The following is a 14,549-nucleotide window of genomic DNA, read 5'->3' as shown; positions in this document are numbered from 1 at the left end:
CCCAGCATAACGCTGCAGGATCCAATCTGGGTCAGTCCTCAGGATCAACGATCTAGTCTTCTCAAACATATGAAGAAAGGTTGGAAGGTTTGGGTACGGCCACTGGAGAGAAAAGAAGGACTAGGTACTCCAGGGTTTGAGGGGCTGCCAAAAAGGGGAAGGGGGTCGTCAAGCTAGTCTCCAAAGCCCCGGAAGGCAGGCCAAGAAGCAATGGATGGAAACGGGACAAGGAGAGAGTCAACCTGGAAATAAGGAGGCATCTTCTGATATTGAGAGCAATCAATCCATCACACAGAAGGTTGCCTCCAGAAGTCGTGGGAAGCTTTCAAGAAGAGATTGGGCTGCCCTCTGTCAGAAATGGCGTAGGGTCTTGGGTGGGGGTTGGACTAGATGACCTCCAAGGACCCTTCCACCTCTGTGATCTGAAGAGGGAGAGAAACAGAGGAATGGAACAACTTTCCTCCAGAAGTTGTGGGTGCTTCCATCCCTGGATGATTTTAAGAAGAGATTGGGCAGCCACCTGTCTGGAATGGTCTAGGGTCTCCTGCTTGGGCAGGGGGCTGGACTAGATGACCTCCAGTTGCTGTGATTAGGAAGACTAAAATGAAGAGAGAAAAAGAGAAAGAGAGAGAGAGAGAAAGAAGCCAGTCCTGGGGTCTGGGGAAGGCTCTGCATCGGAGGCAGAGATGGGGCCGTCCGACAGTTATCAGCTGCCTTCAGAGTCGGAGATCAGTGGGGAAGAAGAACAGCTGGAGCCTGCTCCCAGTGTGCGCATGCACAGAGCTGCCAGAGGAAGGGAAAAGTTAAGGAACAAGGGTCAACTCGGGAGTAAAGGCTCAGGTCGACAGTGAATGGCCCCTCCCAGAAGGAATAAAGGGAGCGAAAGGGCAGTGGGGTTTGCAGGAGTTGCCAATTAGTTCCATTCATTAGGGTGAAGATCTGCTCCTGACTCCTTGCCAAGTCGTTGCTATCACAGTGTGGCGTTTGGAAGCTATGGGCCTGGTAACTCTCCCTGCCTGATCAAGGTCTGTAGTTGTGAAATCTCATGAAAGACGGTTGGCCGGGATTTTGCTGGAGAGGAATTCGCTTTAATCTAAATAAAAGGGGTTTTATCAGGACGAGGAGTCGGCTTCATGATCTTGGGAAGCCTCCGTCAGAACAACCAGATTGGCAAGCAGACCGGAACCGTTTCCCCAAACTGAGGCTCCGGGAGAAGAAGGGAAGGGGCTCGGGGGACTAAGCCCCCCAGACTGCCATGATGGCCAAAACACTGCTTTGGATGGTGGTTTGATGCCCCAAAGGGGCTGGGTGGAAACATCCGCATGCTACCAAAATGAGAAAAGTTCGTTTTTAGGGGCTCGCTCCTTCTCCAGGTGGAAACCCAAAGGGGCTCGGAGGGCGTGGGGGCTCCTGGCGGAGTGGGCAGGGTCAGACAGGGGTGGGATTTGCCAGTTCACCGAACCAGCCATAAAATTAAACTACCGGTTCGCTCAAACTGGGATGAACCAGTAAGCAGCCCACCCCGGGCATTTCCTCACTGAGGACTAGCACCTTCTGCTCCAAGCATCCCCCTGCTTGCACCTGAGGACAGCAAAATCACTTGGCTTGCCCCGGATTTTGCTTCCGTGCACTTAATCCTCCTTTCGACGTATCCCACGGGATTTGGGAAACTAAGTGGGAAGGGATGCAAGAGAGAGGCAAGAAAAGGGATTTTGGAGCCAAGCCAAAAAACTCCCCCTCCCCCCCCAGTCTACATCTGTTTTATTCCCCCCCCAAAGTTGACAACTTTAAGATGGGTGGACTTCAATTCCCAGAATTCCCAGAAGTCTCCAACATTGGCAACTTTGAAGACTTGTGGACTTCAACTCCCAGAATTCCTCGGCCGGCTTTGAATTCTGGGAATCCAAGCCCACCCCTCTTAAAGCTACAAGATCCCAACGGACCTCGGAAAAGACCAACAACGCACGGATGGCTTGACCAGAGGACAGAGAAGTGATCGGGATGTAAAACGAGCCGTTAGGAAAATGTGCTGTCCCATTTTTACAAAAAGAAAGAAAAAAGCATCGTGTATAAAAAAATAATAATAAAGGAGGAGGAGGAGGAGGAGGAAGAAATCCAGAGCTTGCAGCAAAGGGGGAAATGGGTCAAAGGAAGCGGATTCCCACATCCAGCCAGGCACAGTCAGCACTAGAGCACTTGGGTGGGGGGGGGGAGGTCTTTTGGGATCCACCTGCCCTGGAGACCCCACCCCTGCTAAGGAGGTTGGGACCACCCCCAGCATTCTTCCCCCTCCCCTGGAAGGAGGCACCCGCTGCCCTCTTAAAGCTAAGAACAGATTAGACATTCATTTGTCTGGGATGGTATAAGGCAGGGGGTTGGCTAGAAGATCTCCAGGATCCCCTTCCAGCCCTGGCATTCTAAGATTCTCATTTTCACCCTCTTTCTTTCTTTCTTTCTTTCTTTCTTTCTTTCTTTCTTTCTTTCTTTCTTTTCTTTCTTTCTTCTTTCTTTCTTTCTTTCTTTCTTTTTATCTTTCTTTCTTTCTCTCTCTCTCTCTCTCTCTCTCACACACACACACACACACCCCTACCTGCCCTTGGGTACAAGGGGAAAGAGGCCAGCGTCTCCTCCATTGGGAGGCTGAGGAAGACCTGCCAGTTCCTACCCCTTCCGATCGCCCAAGGCTTCCCCCACTGCCTCCCGGCTGGCCCTTGCCGGCCACGGAAGAGGCCTGGGGAGGTGCCAGGCAGGGAGGGCCATAGGTTGCCCTGCCTTGCAGGCCCTGGGCTTAGGGGCTACCGACTTTGGGTTGCAAAAGGTAAGACAGTCACCAAGGGGTGCCGAAGACAGGAAGCAAACCGGCTCGCTGCCGCCATCCGATGATCCCCAGGGGTTTTGCAGCTGGGACCGCCTTGGTGCTGAAGCAAGTCCTCCACTGCCACGGGGAGACCTGGCCCCTCTCCTTTCAGCTCCTCCTGCAGCCAGAGAGCTGGGACACAGCCGGAGAGAGAGAACGGCGGGGGGGCAGGCAAACTGGCTCACCGTATCTCTGCCTGGCACCCCCAGTCGATGCCTCCTGGGCATCCCTGCCCTGCTGGGCCTCAGTGCCCAGTCACCAGACCAAGCTGCACACACACACACACACACCCCAGCTGTTTGTCCGCAGTCCTTGAGCAGGGGGTTGGCCTAGATGACCTCCGAGGCCCCTTCCAACTCTGCTCCTCCCTTGAGTGGGGCATTCAGCCCTCCCTGAGATCTCCACGCCAGGCATCGTTGGACGCCAAGGACCTTCGGTTCACCGGGAGCCAAGGCCGCCACATTAATCCGCTCCACCGGCCCAAGAGGAGGGGACTGCTCACATCAGCCGGCAGCATCGCCTCTTCTGGGCCGGCCTCTCTTCGGCTGGAGCGGTCAACTTGAGGAGGGGAGGGTCCCCGCTGGCCGCAGGGAAGCACACGCCGGCGTTGGGCTCCGCCTGGGGGGCTGGGTGAGCCGGGCTGGTGCCGGGCGGGAGGTCTTCCGTGGGGGCGCGCTGCAGCTTGGCCGCTGCCCGCTGGCGCTTGAGGTCCGCTAAGGTGTGGTGGGCCTTCTCCTTGCTGAGTCCGGAGGCCGGCTCCTCCTGGACAGCCATCTGGTAGGAAGAGGCGCGGTCTGGCCGCTTGGGGTAGAAGGGATGAGGGGGCACGGTGCCGTTGGGCTCCTCTGGCCCCCTGGCTTCCGCTCCCGGGTCCTGCTGGGATGCAAAGAGGAAGGGTCTGAGCTGAGCAGAAGCCCCCCCCACCCTCTTCCCCATAGACCAGAGGTCCCCCAACTTTGTAACTTTAAGCAGTGGCGGGGTTCCAATCATTCAACAACCGGTTCACCAAACCGCTCAGAAAGTTAACCACCGACTCTCTTGAACCGGGGTGAACCGGCTGAATCTCATCGCTGACTTTTGAGGCTGGTGGACTTCAACTCCCAGAAAGCCCTCGCCTGAAATGCCGGCACCTGAGTCTCAGGTGAGGAAAGGGGGAGCGGGACGATGACCAGGGAAGGGCCCCGGGTCTTGGGGTCTTGGATGCCGCCCCCTCCATCTCTGGCTCCCACCTGGACTCGGAGCTGCCCGTCGGCCTGTCCGTCCTCGTCCTCCAGTTCTCCCTCGCTCTGCCGCCGTTGCCACACGATGGCCTCCTTGGCATGCTCCTTGCGGTAGAGGTTGGTGCGCTGGGTCACGCTGACCCGCCTCACCACTTTCCTGGGGGGTGGGGGTAAGAAAGGCACAATTGAGTCCCCCAGGAGCCATGCTCCTCCGGGAATTTGGAGCCCTCCCCAACCCTCCTCCTCTCTCCCTCTCCCTCCTTCTTTCTCCTCCTCCTCTCCCTCCTTCTACAACTGGCGATGTGACCCAGTTGGGCCATGAAATGTCTGCAAGAAAATCACAGAGCTCAGAGAACACCAAGGACCCCAACAGTCCTCCTCCTCTCTGCACACCCCTCTCCCATCTAGCACTGATGCTGTTCCCTAGTTGGGACAAAAGATGTCTGCAAGGAAACAACCAAGCTCAGAGAGCACCAAGGACCCCACAGTCCTCCTCATCCCTTCCTTCCTTCCTTCCTTCCCTCCCTCTCTTCCTCCTCCCTCCCTCCTCCTTCCTTCCTTCCTTCCTTCCTTCCTTCCTTCCTTCCTTCCTTCCCTCCCTCTCTTCCTCCTCCCCTCCCTCCTCCTTCCTTCCTTCCTTCCTTCCTTCCCTCCCTCCCTCTTCCTTCCTTCCTTCCTTCCCTTCCTCCCTCCTCCTTCCTTCCCTCCCTCCCCTCCCTCCCTCCTTCCCTCCCTCCTCCTTCCTTCCTTCCCCCCTCCCTCCCTCCTTCCTTCCTTCCTTCCCTCCTCCTCCTTCCTTCCTTCCTTCCCTCCCTCCCTCTTCCTTCCTTCCTTCCTTCCTCCCTCCTTCCCTCCCTCCCTCCCTCCTCCTTCCTTCCTTCCCTCCCTCCTTCCTTCCTTCCTTCCTCCCTCTCTTCCTCCTCCCCTCCCTCCTCCTTCCTTCCTTCCTTCCTTCCCTCCCTCCCTCTTCCTTCCTTCCTTCCTTCCTTCCTTCCCTCCCTCTTCCTTCCTTCCTCCCTCCCTCCCTCCCTCCCCTCCTCCCTCCCTTCCCTCCCTCCCTCCCTTCCTTCCTTCCTTCCTTCCTTCCCTCCTCTCCCTCCTCCCTCCTCCCTCCCATTCCTCCTCCTTCCTCCCTCCCTCTCCCTCCTCCTTCCTTCCCTCCCTCCCTCCCTCCTTCCTTCCTTCCCTCCCTCCCTCCTCATCCTTTCCTTCCTTCCTTCCTTCCTTCCTTCCTTCCTTCCTTCCTTCCTTCCTTCCTTCCTTCCTTCCTTCCTCCCTCCTCCCTCCCTCCTCCTTCCTTCCTTCTCCTCTCTGCAAACCCCACTGCCTGCCAGCACTGATGATGCTATCTAGTTGGGTCATGAAACCTCTGCAAGAAAACCCCCAATCTCAGAGAGCACCCAGGACCCCACAGTTGTCATTTACTTCCTCCTCCTCCTCCTCCTCCTCCTCCTCCTCCTCCTCCTCCTCCTCCTCCTCCTCCTCCTCCTCTCCTCCTCCTCCTCCTCTCCCTGCCTGCTTGCTCTGGCCAAAACCCAGTCTGGCCACCACCACCACCCCGCCCCGCCCGGCCCCGGAGCCCACCCTCGGCTGCCGGCACTGGACGTCCGGCGCTGCAGCAGTGACTTCTGCTTGTCCTGGGACTTCATGATGGCATCCTGCTTGTGTTTCAGCTCCAGGAGTTTGGCCCGCACGTCTTCATTCGCACACACATCTGTCAGGGGGAGAGGCAGCGAGGAAGAGAGGCAGCCTCAGTGCCGCCACCAAAACTGCCCAAAGCGGCTGGCTTCACTCAACCTAACAAGCCCAGGTCGACAGGAATTGGGCTGAACACGTGTGAATGCAGTGACCAGAGGTTAACGGGCCTGGCTAGGACATGCTGGGTGAACTCAGTCAGGTTATGAATAACCCTTGTTATTCTCTTGCCTTCCCAACTGTAGAAAGATCTGGGGTGTTGTGTGTTGTGTGTGTGTTTGTGTGTGTTAAAATCACTGGATCGATTCAAGCAACCACCAAAGTGAACAGACAAAACCTGGTTCCAATCTTCCTCCCTTCTCTTTACCAAAATCCTTCTTCCGAAGCAGGTGAGCAAAACTGTGCTCCTTGCAACGGGTTTCCCCTTCTGTGGGGGTGTGTGTGTGGGGGTCCTTGGTGCTCTCTGAACCGTTTTTTTTTTTCTTGCAGACGTTTCCTGACCCAACTAGGTAACATCATCAGTGTTGGAAGGCGGGTGGGGTTGGGTCTCTGATTATATACAAGAGACATGCCCTGTCAAATATGTGTGTGTGTGTGTGTATGTGTGTGTATGTACAGTATATATATATATGTATATCTATATGTATATGTATATATGTGTTTATATCTGTATGTGTGTGTGTGTGTGTGTATACACATACATACATATATAAATACATACACACATACATACATACATGGAGAGCCAACTTCTCCATCTACACTGTCCAGGAAATCTACCCTATATAAAGGGCGCAACCTAACCCCCCCCCTTCCTTCCAGCACTGATGATGGTACCCAGTTGGGTCAGGAAACGTCTGCAAGGAGACCCCCGAGCTCAGAGACCCCCCAGGACTCCCCAGTTCAACCCTGAGCTGCCAATATCTTCCTCCACTGCTGTCTTAGCAGAAGAGGGGGGGTTTGCACACCTTCTCTACAGGGAAGCCCCGCAGGGTTAAGGGCCCAGTTCTGGCCCAGTTCTGAGGGGGCACCTGAGCCTGGCCAGAAGCTCCGGGCGGGAGGCCCAGGCCGCCCCATCCTCCTCTGCCCCTCCCTCCGGCTCCTCTCGCTCACCCAGTGGGCTTTCCTCCAGCACCGACTTCCCATTGAGGTCCGCTCCGTGGGCCACCAGCAGCTCCACCAAGGGCATCTGTCAGCCAGAGGGAAAAGGGGGGTTCAGGGGAGGGAGACCCCAGGCCGGGCGTTAAGTGGGGCGGGGGAAGCCAGCCACTGGGGATTCGGAGCCCTGGAATCGGGGCTCACAACTGCCTGGGTGAGGCAGGGGCCTCACAGCTGGCTTTGCACCCGCTGGGCAGGGTCCCCACCTGCGTTAGCGGCACTCACCTGGCCCCAGCAAGCGGCGGCATGAAGCGGCTGCCATCCATCCTCATCCCTGGCGCTCAGGCTGGCCCGGTGTTCTATCAGGAGCTCCGCAGCTTCCAAGTAGCCATTGGCCGGAGCGATGTGCAGCTGTGGGGCAGGAAAAGGGGGAGGGTGGGTCTCCTTGGGGGAAGAGAGGGACGCGCAGAGGTGGGCGGGCTGAGTGGCTGGGCCTCACCTGGGCCTCACCTGGGTGGGGCGGGGGGCTTCCTAAGGCTAAGCAGAGGTGGACCGAGTCCCATGGGTCTGGGCAAGGAAGAGCCCCCACCAGCGCCTGGGCCGGCTTCGACCTGGCTCCTGCTGCCACCTCAGAAGGAAAGAAGGAAGGACAGGTGTTCTGCAGAGAAAGGAGGAGGGAGGGAGGGAGGAGAATGGGAGGGAGGAAAGAGGGAGGGAAGGAGGGGATGGATGGATGAAGGGAGGAGGGAGGGAGGGAGAATAGGAGGAAGAAAAGGGATGGATGGATGGGAGGGAAATGGGAGGAGAAGAAGAGGGAAATGAGATAGGAGAGAAGGGAGGGAGGGAAAGGTGGCTGGATGAAGGGAGGGAGGGAGGAGAATTGAAGAAAAGGGATGGACTGATGGGAGGGAGGGAGGGAGGGAGATGAGATGGGAGAGAAGGGAGAGAGAGATGAAGGAAGGGATGGATGGTTGGATGAAGGGAGGGAGGGAGGAGAATAGGAGAAAGAAAAGGATGGATTGATGGGAGAAAGGGAGGGAGGGAAATGGGAGGAAGGGGAGGGAGAGAAGGGAGGGAGGGATGGATGGATGAAGGGAGGAAGGAAGGAGAATAGGAGGAAGAAAAGGGATGGATGGATTGGTAGGAGGGAGAAGAAAGGGGGATGGAAATGGGAGGAAGGGAAGAGGGAAGAAAGGAAGGGAGGGAGATGAGATGAGGGGAGAGAAATAGGGAGGGATGAATGGATGGATGGATGAAGGGAGGAAAGGAGGACAATAGGAGAAAGAAAAAGGATGGATGGATTGATGGGAGGGAGAAGAAGAAAGGGAGGGAGGGAAATGGGAGGAAGGGAAGAAAGGAAGGGGAGAGAAGGGCGGGAGGGATGGATGGATGAAGGGAGGAAGGAAGGAGAATAGGAGGAAGAAAAGGGATGGATGGATTGGTGGGAGGGAGAAGAAGGAAGGGGGGATGGAAATGGGAGGAAGGGAAGAGGGAAGAAAGGAAGGGAGGGAGATGAGATGAGGGGAGAGAAAGGAGGGAGGGATGGAGGGATGGATGGATGAAGGGAGGAGAGGAGGGAGGAGAATAGGAGGAAGAAAAGGGATGGATGGATTGGTGGGAGGGAGGGAGGGAGAAGAAGAAAGGGAGGGGGGGCCATGGGAGGAAGGGAGGAAGGAAGGGAGGAAGGAAGAAAGATTCAGGAGGACATCTCCACCCCCCCTCCCCCAAGTCATCCCAGGGTCATCCCGGATCCCCCTCACCAGGGTGGCCTTGTGGTCCAGAGGGGTGTCCAGATCGACTCCTTCCTTCACCAACCGCCGGATGTCCTTCACCAGGGCGCCCTCCACGGCTGAGCGAGCCTCCTCAATGCTGGCCTGCGTGATCTCTAAGGGGAGGAAGAGCAGCGGAGGGTCAGCGAAGGGGGCAGCAGCCACACACAGGTGTGTGTGTGTGTGTGTGTGTGTCTGGAGGCAGAAGCTGACTCAGGTGGGCTGCCCGCCTCACTCGAAGGCGACCCCAAGAAGCTGCTGCTGCTGCTTCCAATCACGGAGAGGCTGTGGGGCTCAGGGCTGAAGCCAGGGGTCGTCCTTGGTGCTCTCAAGGCGTGGAGGTTTTCTGACTGACGTTGCGTGACCCAGCTAGGTCATATCATCAGTGCTGGAAGGGACGGGGGTCTGGGGCGGGGGAGGAGGAGGAAGACTGTGGGGTCCTTGGTGCTCTCTGAGCTTGGTGGTTTTCTTGCAGACGTCTCATGACCCAACTAGGGAACATCATCAGTGCTAGAAGGGAGAGGGGTTTGTGGAGAGGAGGAGGAGGAGGAAGGAGGGGAAGAAGAAGAGGAGGAAGAAGAAAAGAGGAGGAGGAGGAGGAGGAGGAGGAGGAGGAGGAGGAGGAGGGAGGAGGAGGAGGAGGGGGAGGAGGAGGAGGAGGAGGAGGAGGAGGAGAGGAGAGGAGGAAGAGAAGAAGAAGAAGAAGAAGAAGAAGAAGAAGAAGAAGAAGAAGAAGAAGAAGAAGAAGAAGAAGAAGAAGAAGAAGAAGAAGAAGAAGAAGAAGAAGAAGAAGAAGAAGAAGAAGAAGAAGAAGAAGAAGAAGAAGAAGAAGAAGAAGAAGAAACAACAACAACTGTGGGGTCCTTGATGCTCCCCGAGCTCGGCGGTCTCCTTACAGGCGTTTCATTACCCACCTAGGTCCCCTCATCAGTGCTTAAGGGAGTGGTGGGGTTGCAGAGAGGAGGAGGAGGCCTGGGGGCGGGGGTGGGGGGTCTTCGCTGCTCTCTGAGCTGAGTGGTTTCCTTTCAGACGTCTCATTATCCAAACTAGGCAACATCCTCAGTGCCAGGGAGAGAGGGGATTTGCTCTCCTTTTTATATACACTACTGAGTAGATAAACTAGTCAGCTTGTACACAAAAAGTGAGAGAAACCCCCACTCCCTCCTAGCACGGAGGGTGTTACCTAGTTGGGTCATGAAACGCCTGCAAAGGAAACCACCCAGCTCGGAGAGCACCCGGGATCCCAGGGTTTCTTCTTCACTGTTATGTGCCCGTCCAGAGTTGGGGCTGGGGGTCCTGCCAAAAGACCCTCCCTGGGCTGGAGGGACCTGGACGTCGGGCCTTGCCCCCAAAGCAAGCTGAGACCAGGGAAGGAAGCCGTCACACGTCGGGCAGGATAGAGCCTCCTTGGCCAGGAGCAGCTGTGCCAACAAGGTCAGAGAGTGGGAGGGGAGCGAGGAGGGTCCAGAAGCCCCTGGAAGAGCCCAGACCGGAAAGCCCCTCACCTCGGTCAGCCATGGCCACCTCCAGGTAGTCCAGGGTGGCCTCGTCCTCACACAGGTCGTATGGCATGTTCCCATCTGAGTTCACGGCAAGCAGGTTGGCACCTCTGGAGGAAAAGGGGAGGAAAGAGAGAGGAGAGAGAGGCGGTGAAGCTGGCAGCCGCCGAGACTCCCGGCCGCTGGGTGGGGGGGGCAGGGGGGCATCTGAGAGTAACCAACACCAGGAGCTATTTTGGTCCAGGGAGCTGGCCAAACTGGCTCGGCTGCATGGCAGGAGATTGGGTTTCCACCTCTGGCCACTCCCTCCTGTTCACAGTGGCCGAAACTTGGCACCTCGCGTCTCCCTCCCTCCCTCTAAGGGGAAACCCCCCAGGACGGTGGAGGAAGGGGGCTAACCGCTAGGCCAGCCCTGCCACCTGCTGATGGCTTTTGCCAACGCTCAGGAGGCAAGCGGAGAGGAGGAGGAAGGGACTGAGGGAAGGGGGAGCCCTGCCGACCGAGCCTTTCTGGTCCAAAGAATGCCACCTGGGGCCTCGTTGCGGTATTCTCAGGTGGCAACCTGAAGATGGCAGTCAAGCCAACCTCGGCCACTTTAAGACGGGTGGGACTTCGACTCCCAGAATTCCTCAGCATGCTGGCGGAGGCATTTAGTTTACTCTACTTGATTGTCATTGCAACGTAATCAAACACCATCTTCGGTGCACATCATGACCGTGAAAATGAACACAAACACACATCCTTCGCCCTTCACACACTGAACCGGAAACCCGACACACCAACACTGCACGAAACAGCAGAATTCAACAGAGCTCCTGCCCTGGGAGAGAAGCTGTTTTTCAGCCTATTTGTCCTTGTTTTTATTATCCTGTACCGTCCGCCAGATGGTCATAGTTCAAAAAAAAAGGGGGTTCCCAGGATGAGATGGATCTTTGAGGATGTTTTGAACTTTCTTAAGGCAGCGGGAGCTCTAAAGCTCTTCCAAAGAGGGGAGAGGGCAACCCAGGATCCTCTGAGGGGCAATGATGTTCACCCTCTGGAGTGCTGTCCTATCTGCCCCTGTGCAATTGGCAAACCATATAGAGGTGCAGTATGTTAAAATGCTCTCTCTGGTGCAGCGGTAGAAGGTCACCAGCATTTTTCCATCCGGTTGTTGTTTTCTGAGAAGCCTCAGGTGGTCTAATCTCTGCTGGGCCCTTTTGACCAGGGCTGCAATGTGAGCCGCCCAGGTCAGGTCCTCTTTTAGGGTAACACCCAGAAACTTAAAACCGGCCACTTGCTCCACTCAGTCTCCATTGATAAGCAAGGGCTGGAGGTCTGATCTGTTCCTTCTATATAGTCCACTATAAGCTCCTTGGTCTTATTGGTGTTGAGGACCAAGTGATTGTCTCCACACCACAAAAGCAACCGTTGGTCCACCTCATCTCGGTAGGCAGACTCATCCCCCCTCTGAGATAAGTCCCACCACTGTTGTATCATCTGCAAATTTAGCAATCGTATTCCCAGCGTGAGTGGGAATGCAGTCCTGCCCGTAAAGAGTATAGAGTAAGGGACTCCACAGCAACCTTGTGGTGTACCAGTGTGAAGAATAAGGGCTGAAGAGGTGTGATCACCTCATTCTGGGAGTGGAAGCCCACCAGTCTTAAAGGGGCCACGGTTGGAGACCCTTGCAGTAAAGGTTGCGATGGAAACATTGCAACAAAGATCGCAAAACTGCACCTTTGCAATCTTAAAATAACGCAATACAGGCAGTCCTCGACTTATGACCGCCACGGAGCCCAACCCTTCTGTCGCTCAATGAGACAGGGGTTACGTGAGCCTTGGCCCACAGTGGCTAAGGTGCATCAGGTGCTAAGGTGTACTTGTTCAGTTAGTAACGCAGTCGTTAAGCGAATCCGGGCTTCCCCCATGGACTTTGCTTGTTGGAAGGTCGCAAAAGGGAATTGTGTGACCTCGGGATGCTGTGACCGTCGTAAATAAGAGACTCATTGCCAAGCGTCCGAATTTTGATCATGTGTCCAGCATGGGGAGGCTGCAACAGTCCTAAGTGCCGTCGTAAGTTTCAACAGTCACTAAATGAACTGGGACTACCTGCCATGTGCTACTGTAACACCATAAGGCCGCCCCTTCCTTCCTCCAGCATCTCCCTCCAATGCCTGAAGAGCACTGGACCCTCTTCCTCGCAGCCAATTAGGAGAAAAGCCACGGGAATCTCCGCGGCTCACACTTTTGCCCGTGGCCAGCCCCCAAGATGCCCCGCCAGTGAGGAAAGCAGAGCAGGGTCCTCGCTGGCGGAACTGGGAGCCCGACTGGTGCTGGGGGAGACCACCAGCGTTAAGGTATTGACGATTTAATAGCTGACCAGCTGCTGTAAGGCTATTATATGTTATATTATATACAGTATTGTATTGTATTGTATTGTATTGTATTGTATTGTATTGTATTGTATTGTATTGTATTGTATTGTATTGTATTGTATTGTATTGTATTGTATTGTATTGTATTGTATTGTATTGTATTAATTATATTATATTATATTATATTATATTATATTATATTATATTATATTATATTATATTATATTATATTATATTATTATTATATATTATTATATTATATGCTGTAAACGCTGATGCAATGAGGATGAGTCAGCAGGGATATTGCCACTTTAAGGCCGAGGATGGGTCCCACAGGGTTATTGCCCTTTTAAGAAGCTGTCTATATAAGGGTGGCCATGAGAGGGCATTTTTCTCTCTCCTGGTGTTCTGTCTCCATTGTGATTCTCTGTGCAGAGTAATAAAGACCGATTGCTTTGCCTACCTCGTATATGTATGTATATAGTAGTCTTGTACATAAACCACTGTTAAAAGACAAAGCCTCTGCGTGTGCTGTGTTTTGCTCCTGGGTTGTCTCAGAATAGTAGTCAAACACTCTGACAACCAGGCGGGCGGATAGTAGGTCCCAGTGGCAGTGACCGAGGCTGGCTAGCCCACATCTGGCTAGCAGGGCCCGACATCTAGGGCCCCGGACCAACGACAGACTGACCAAACCCCACAGGCCCCTGGGTGGCCTATGGGGTTCTGGCTTATGGGGTTCGGGGGGGCCCAGTGGGAGGGTATACTGTGTTTCCTGCCCAAACTCAGATTTGGGGATGGGATGTGACACCCATGACCATGTGCACAGTCCTTGAAGAGTGAAGACCACAAATCCTACCGACTGGGTAAATAAGACCGATAAGCCCTGGGGGAAAAGCTGGGGCGGGTAGGTGTCTCCTTCTCAGAGTTAATGCCAGGGTTGGGGGCAGGTCAATGGAGAGATTACGCTCAAGAGGAAGACACCGGAAGCTCCATGCCCACCCCACCCCACCCCCCAGTGCCCATCTCCAAGTCTTAAAAGGAAGGCTTGACAAGGGGTGCTCTTATCTCAACAACGGAGCCAGTCTGGCCTAGTGGTTAAGCATCAGCATCAGGCTACACGACGGAAGTTGGTGAGTTCTACTCCCACCTTAGGCACGACAGCCAGCTAGGTGACTCTGGGCCAATTGCCAGAAGATGGCGAGTTCTAGTCTGCCTAGCCATGAAAGCTGGCTGGGTGATGATTTGGGGACAATTATACCAAGAGTTTGTGAGTTCTAGTCCCACCTTAGCCCTGAAAGCCAGACAGGTGAGCTTGCGCCAGTCGCTCTCCTTCACCTCACCTCACCAGGGTTGCTGTTGTGGGGGAAGTAGGAAAAGGGAGGAATGCTGGATAGGTTGTGCCAGCTTGAGTTGCTCATAAAGACAATAAAGGCGGGATATAAACATAAATATTTCCTGAAGGTGGGAGAGGAAAGGAATTGCTTCAGCGGCCGAAGAACAAACTACCTACGAAGTTTATGTTATTTACAAAATCCACCCAATTGCTGGAATGACCCCTAAGCCACCAACGTATTCCTGGCTCTCCCACGTAGCCCAGCATGAGGGCCCTCTGGCCTGCTTCCCCCCCCCCCCCCATGGCTAGCAGAGACCCTCAAAGACCACCCGCCCACCCAAGTGCTTTGCCCTGCCTTCCAAGGAGCCGCCCCTCGTACCTCTGGATGAGCAGCTCCACCAAGAGCAGGTGCCCGCAGGTGGCGGCTGCGTGCAGTGGAGTCCAGAGTTCGCTGTCGCAGGCGTTCACATCGGCCCCGGCGTCCAGCAGCAGCTCCACCATCACCCCATAGTCGTCGATGCAGCACTGGGAAGGGGAGAGGTACATGAGGCGGGGGGGCATTGTCCCTTGGCTTGGACTGGGGGTCTCCAATAGCTGGAAGGAGAGACCCCCCCCTCCCCCTCCCCCCAAGCCTCTTCCCACGGATCCACCTTGGTGGTTTCCCATAGCAGGAAGTCCTGGACTGACAACATTTAGTGCAGGGGGGGGTGTCCCCAAACCT

General features: G+C 55.3%; 1 protein-coding gene across 2 annotated transcripts in view; it reads right to left on the bottom strand.

The window, feature by feature from the left end:
- Positions 1-613: 613 nt before the first annotated feature.
- PPP1R16A (protein phosphatase 1 regulatory subunit 16A) overlaps positions 614-14,549 on the bottom strand; it is a 47,523-nt gene continuing 33,587 nt past the window's right edge. The window contains exons 4-11 of one of the 2 annotated variants that reach the window (XM_087958923.1): positions 14,208-14,353; positions 10,145-10,248; positions 8,631-8,755; positions 7,156-7,281; positions 6,886-6,961; positions 5,662-5,791; positions 4,087-4,234; positions 614-3,730 (exon numbers count right to left, since the gene is read on the bottom strand). In XM_087958923.1, the coding sequence (XP_087815049.1) occupies positions 3,356-3,730; positions 4,087-4,234; positions 5,662-5,791; positions 6,886-6,961; positions 7,156-7,281; positions 8,631-8,755; positions 10,145-10,248; positions 14,208-14,353 (1,230 nt within the window). In that variant the 3' untranslated portion in view covers positions 614-3,355. Of the gene's footprint in view, positions 3,734-4,086; positions 4,235-5,661; positions 5,792-6,885; positions 6,962-7,155; positions 7,282-8,630; positions 8,756-10,144; positions 10,249-14,207; positions 14,354-14,549 lie in introns of both variants that reach the window. The other variant, XM_087958921.1, reaches the window with a different exon arrangement.

Source organism: Notechis scutatus, chromosome 3, assembly GCF_049901735.1.
Source record: "Notechis scutatus isolate UNSWTSFEM ecotype Mainland chromosome 3, rNotScu1.2, whole genome shotgun sequence".
In the NCBI taxonomy this organism is placed as follows: domain Eukaryota; kingdom Metazoa; phylum Chordata; class Lepidosauria; order Squamata; family Elapidae; genus Notechis; species Notechis scutatus.
The sequence above is the reverse complement of the archived record's forward strand: the minus strand, read 5'-3'. Positions and strand labels throughout refer to the sequence as shown.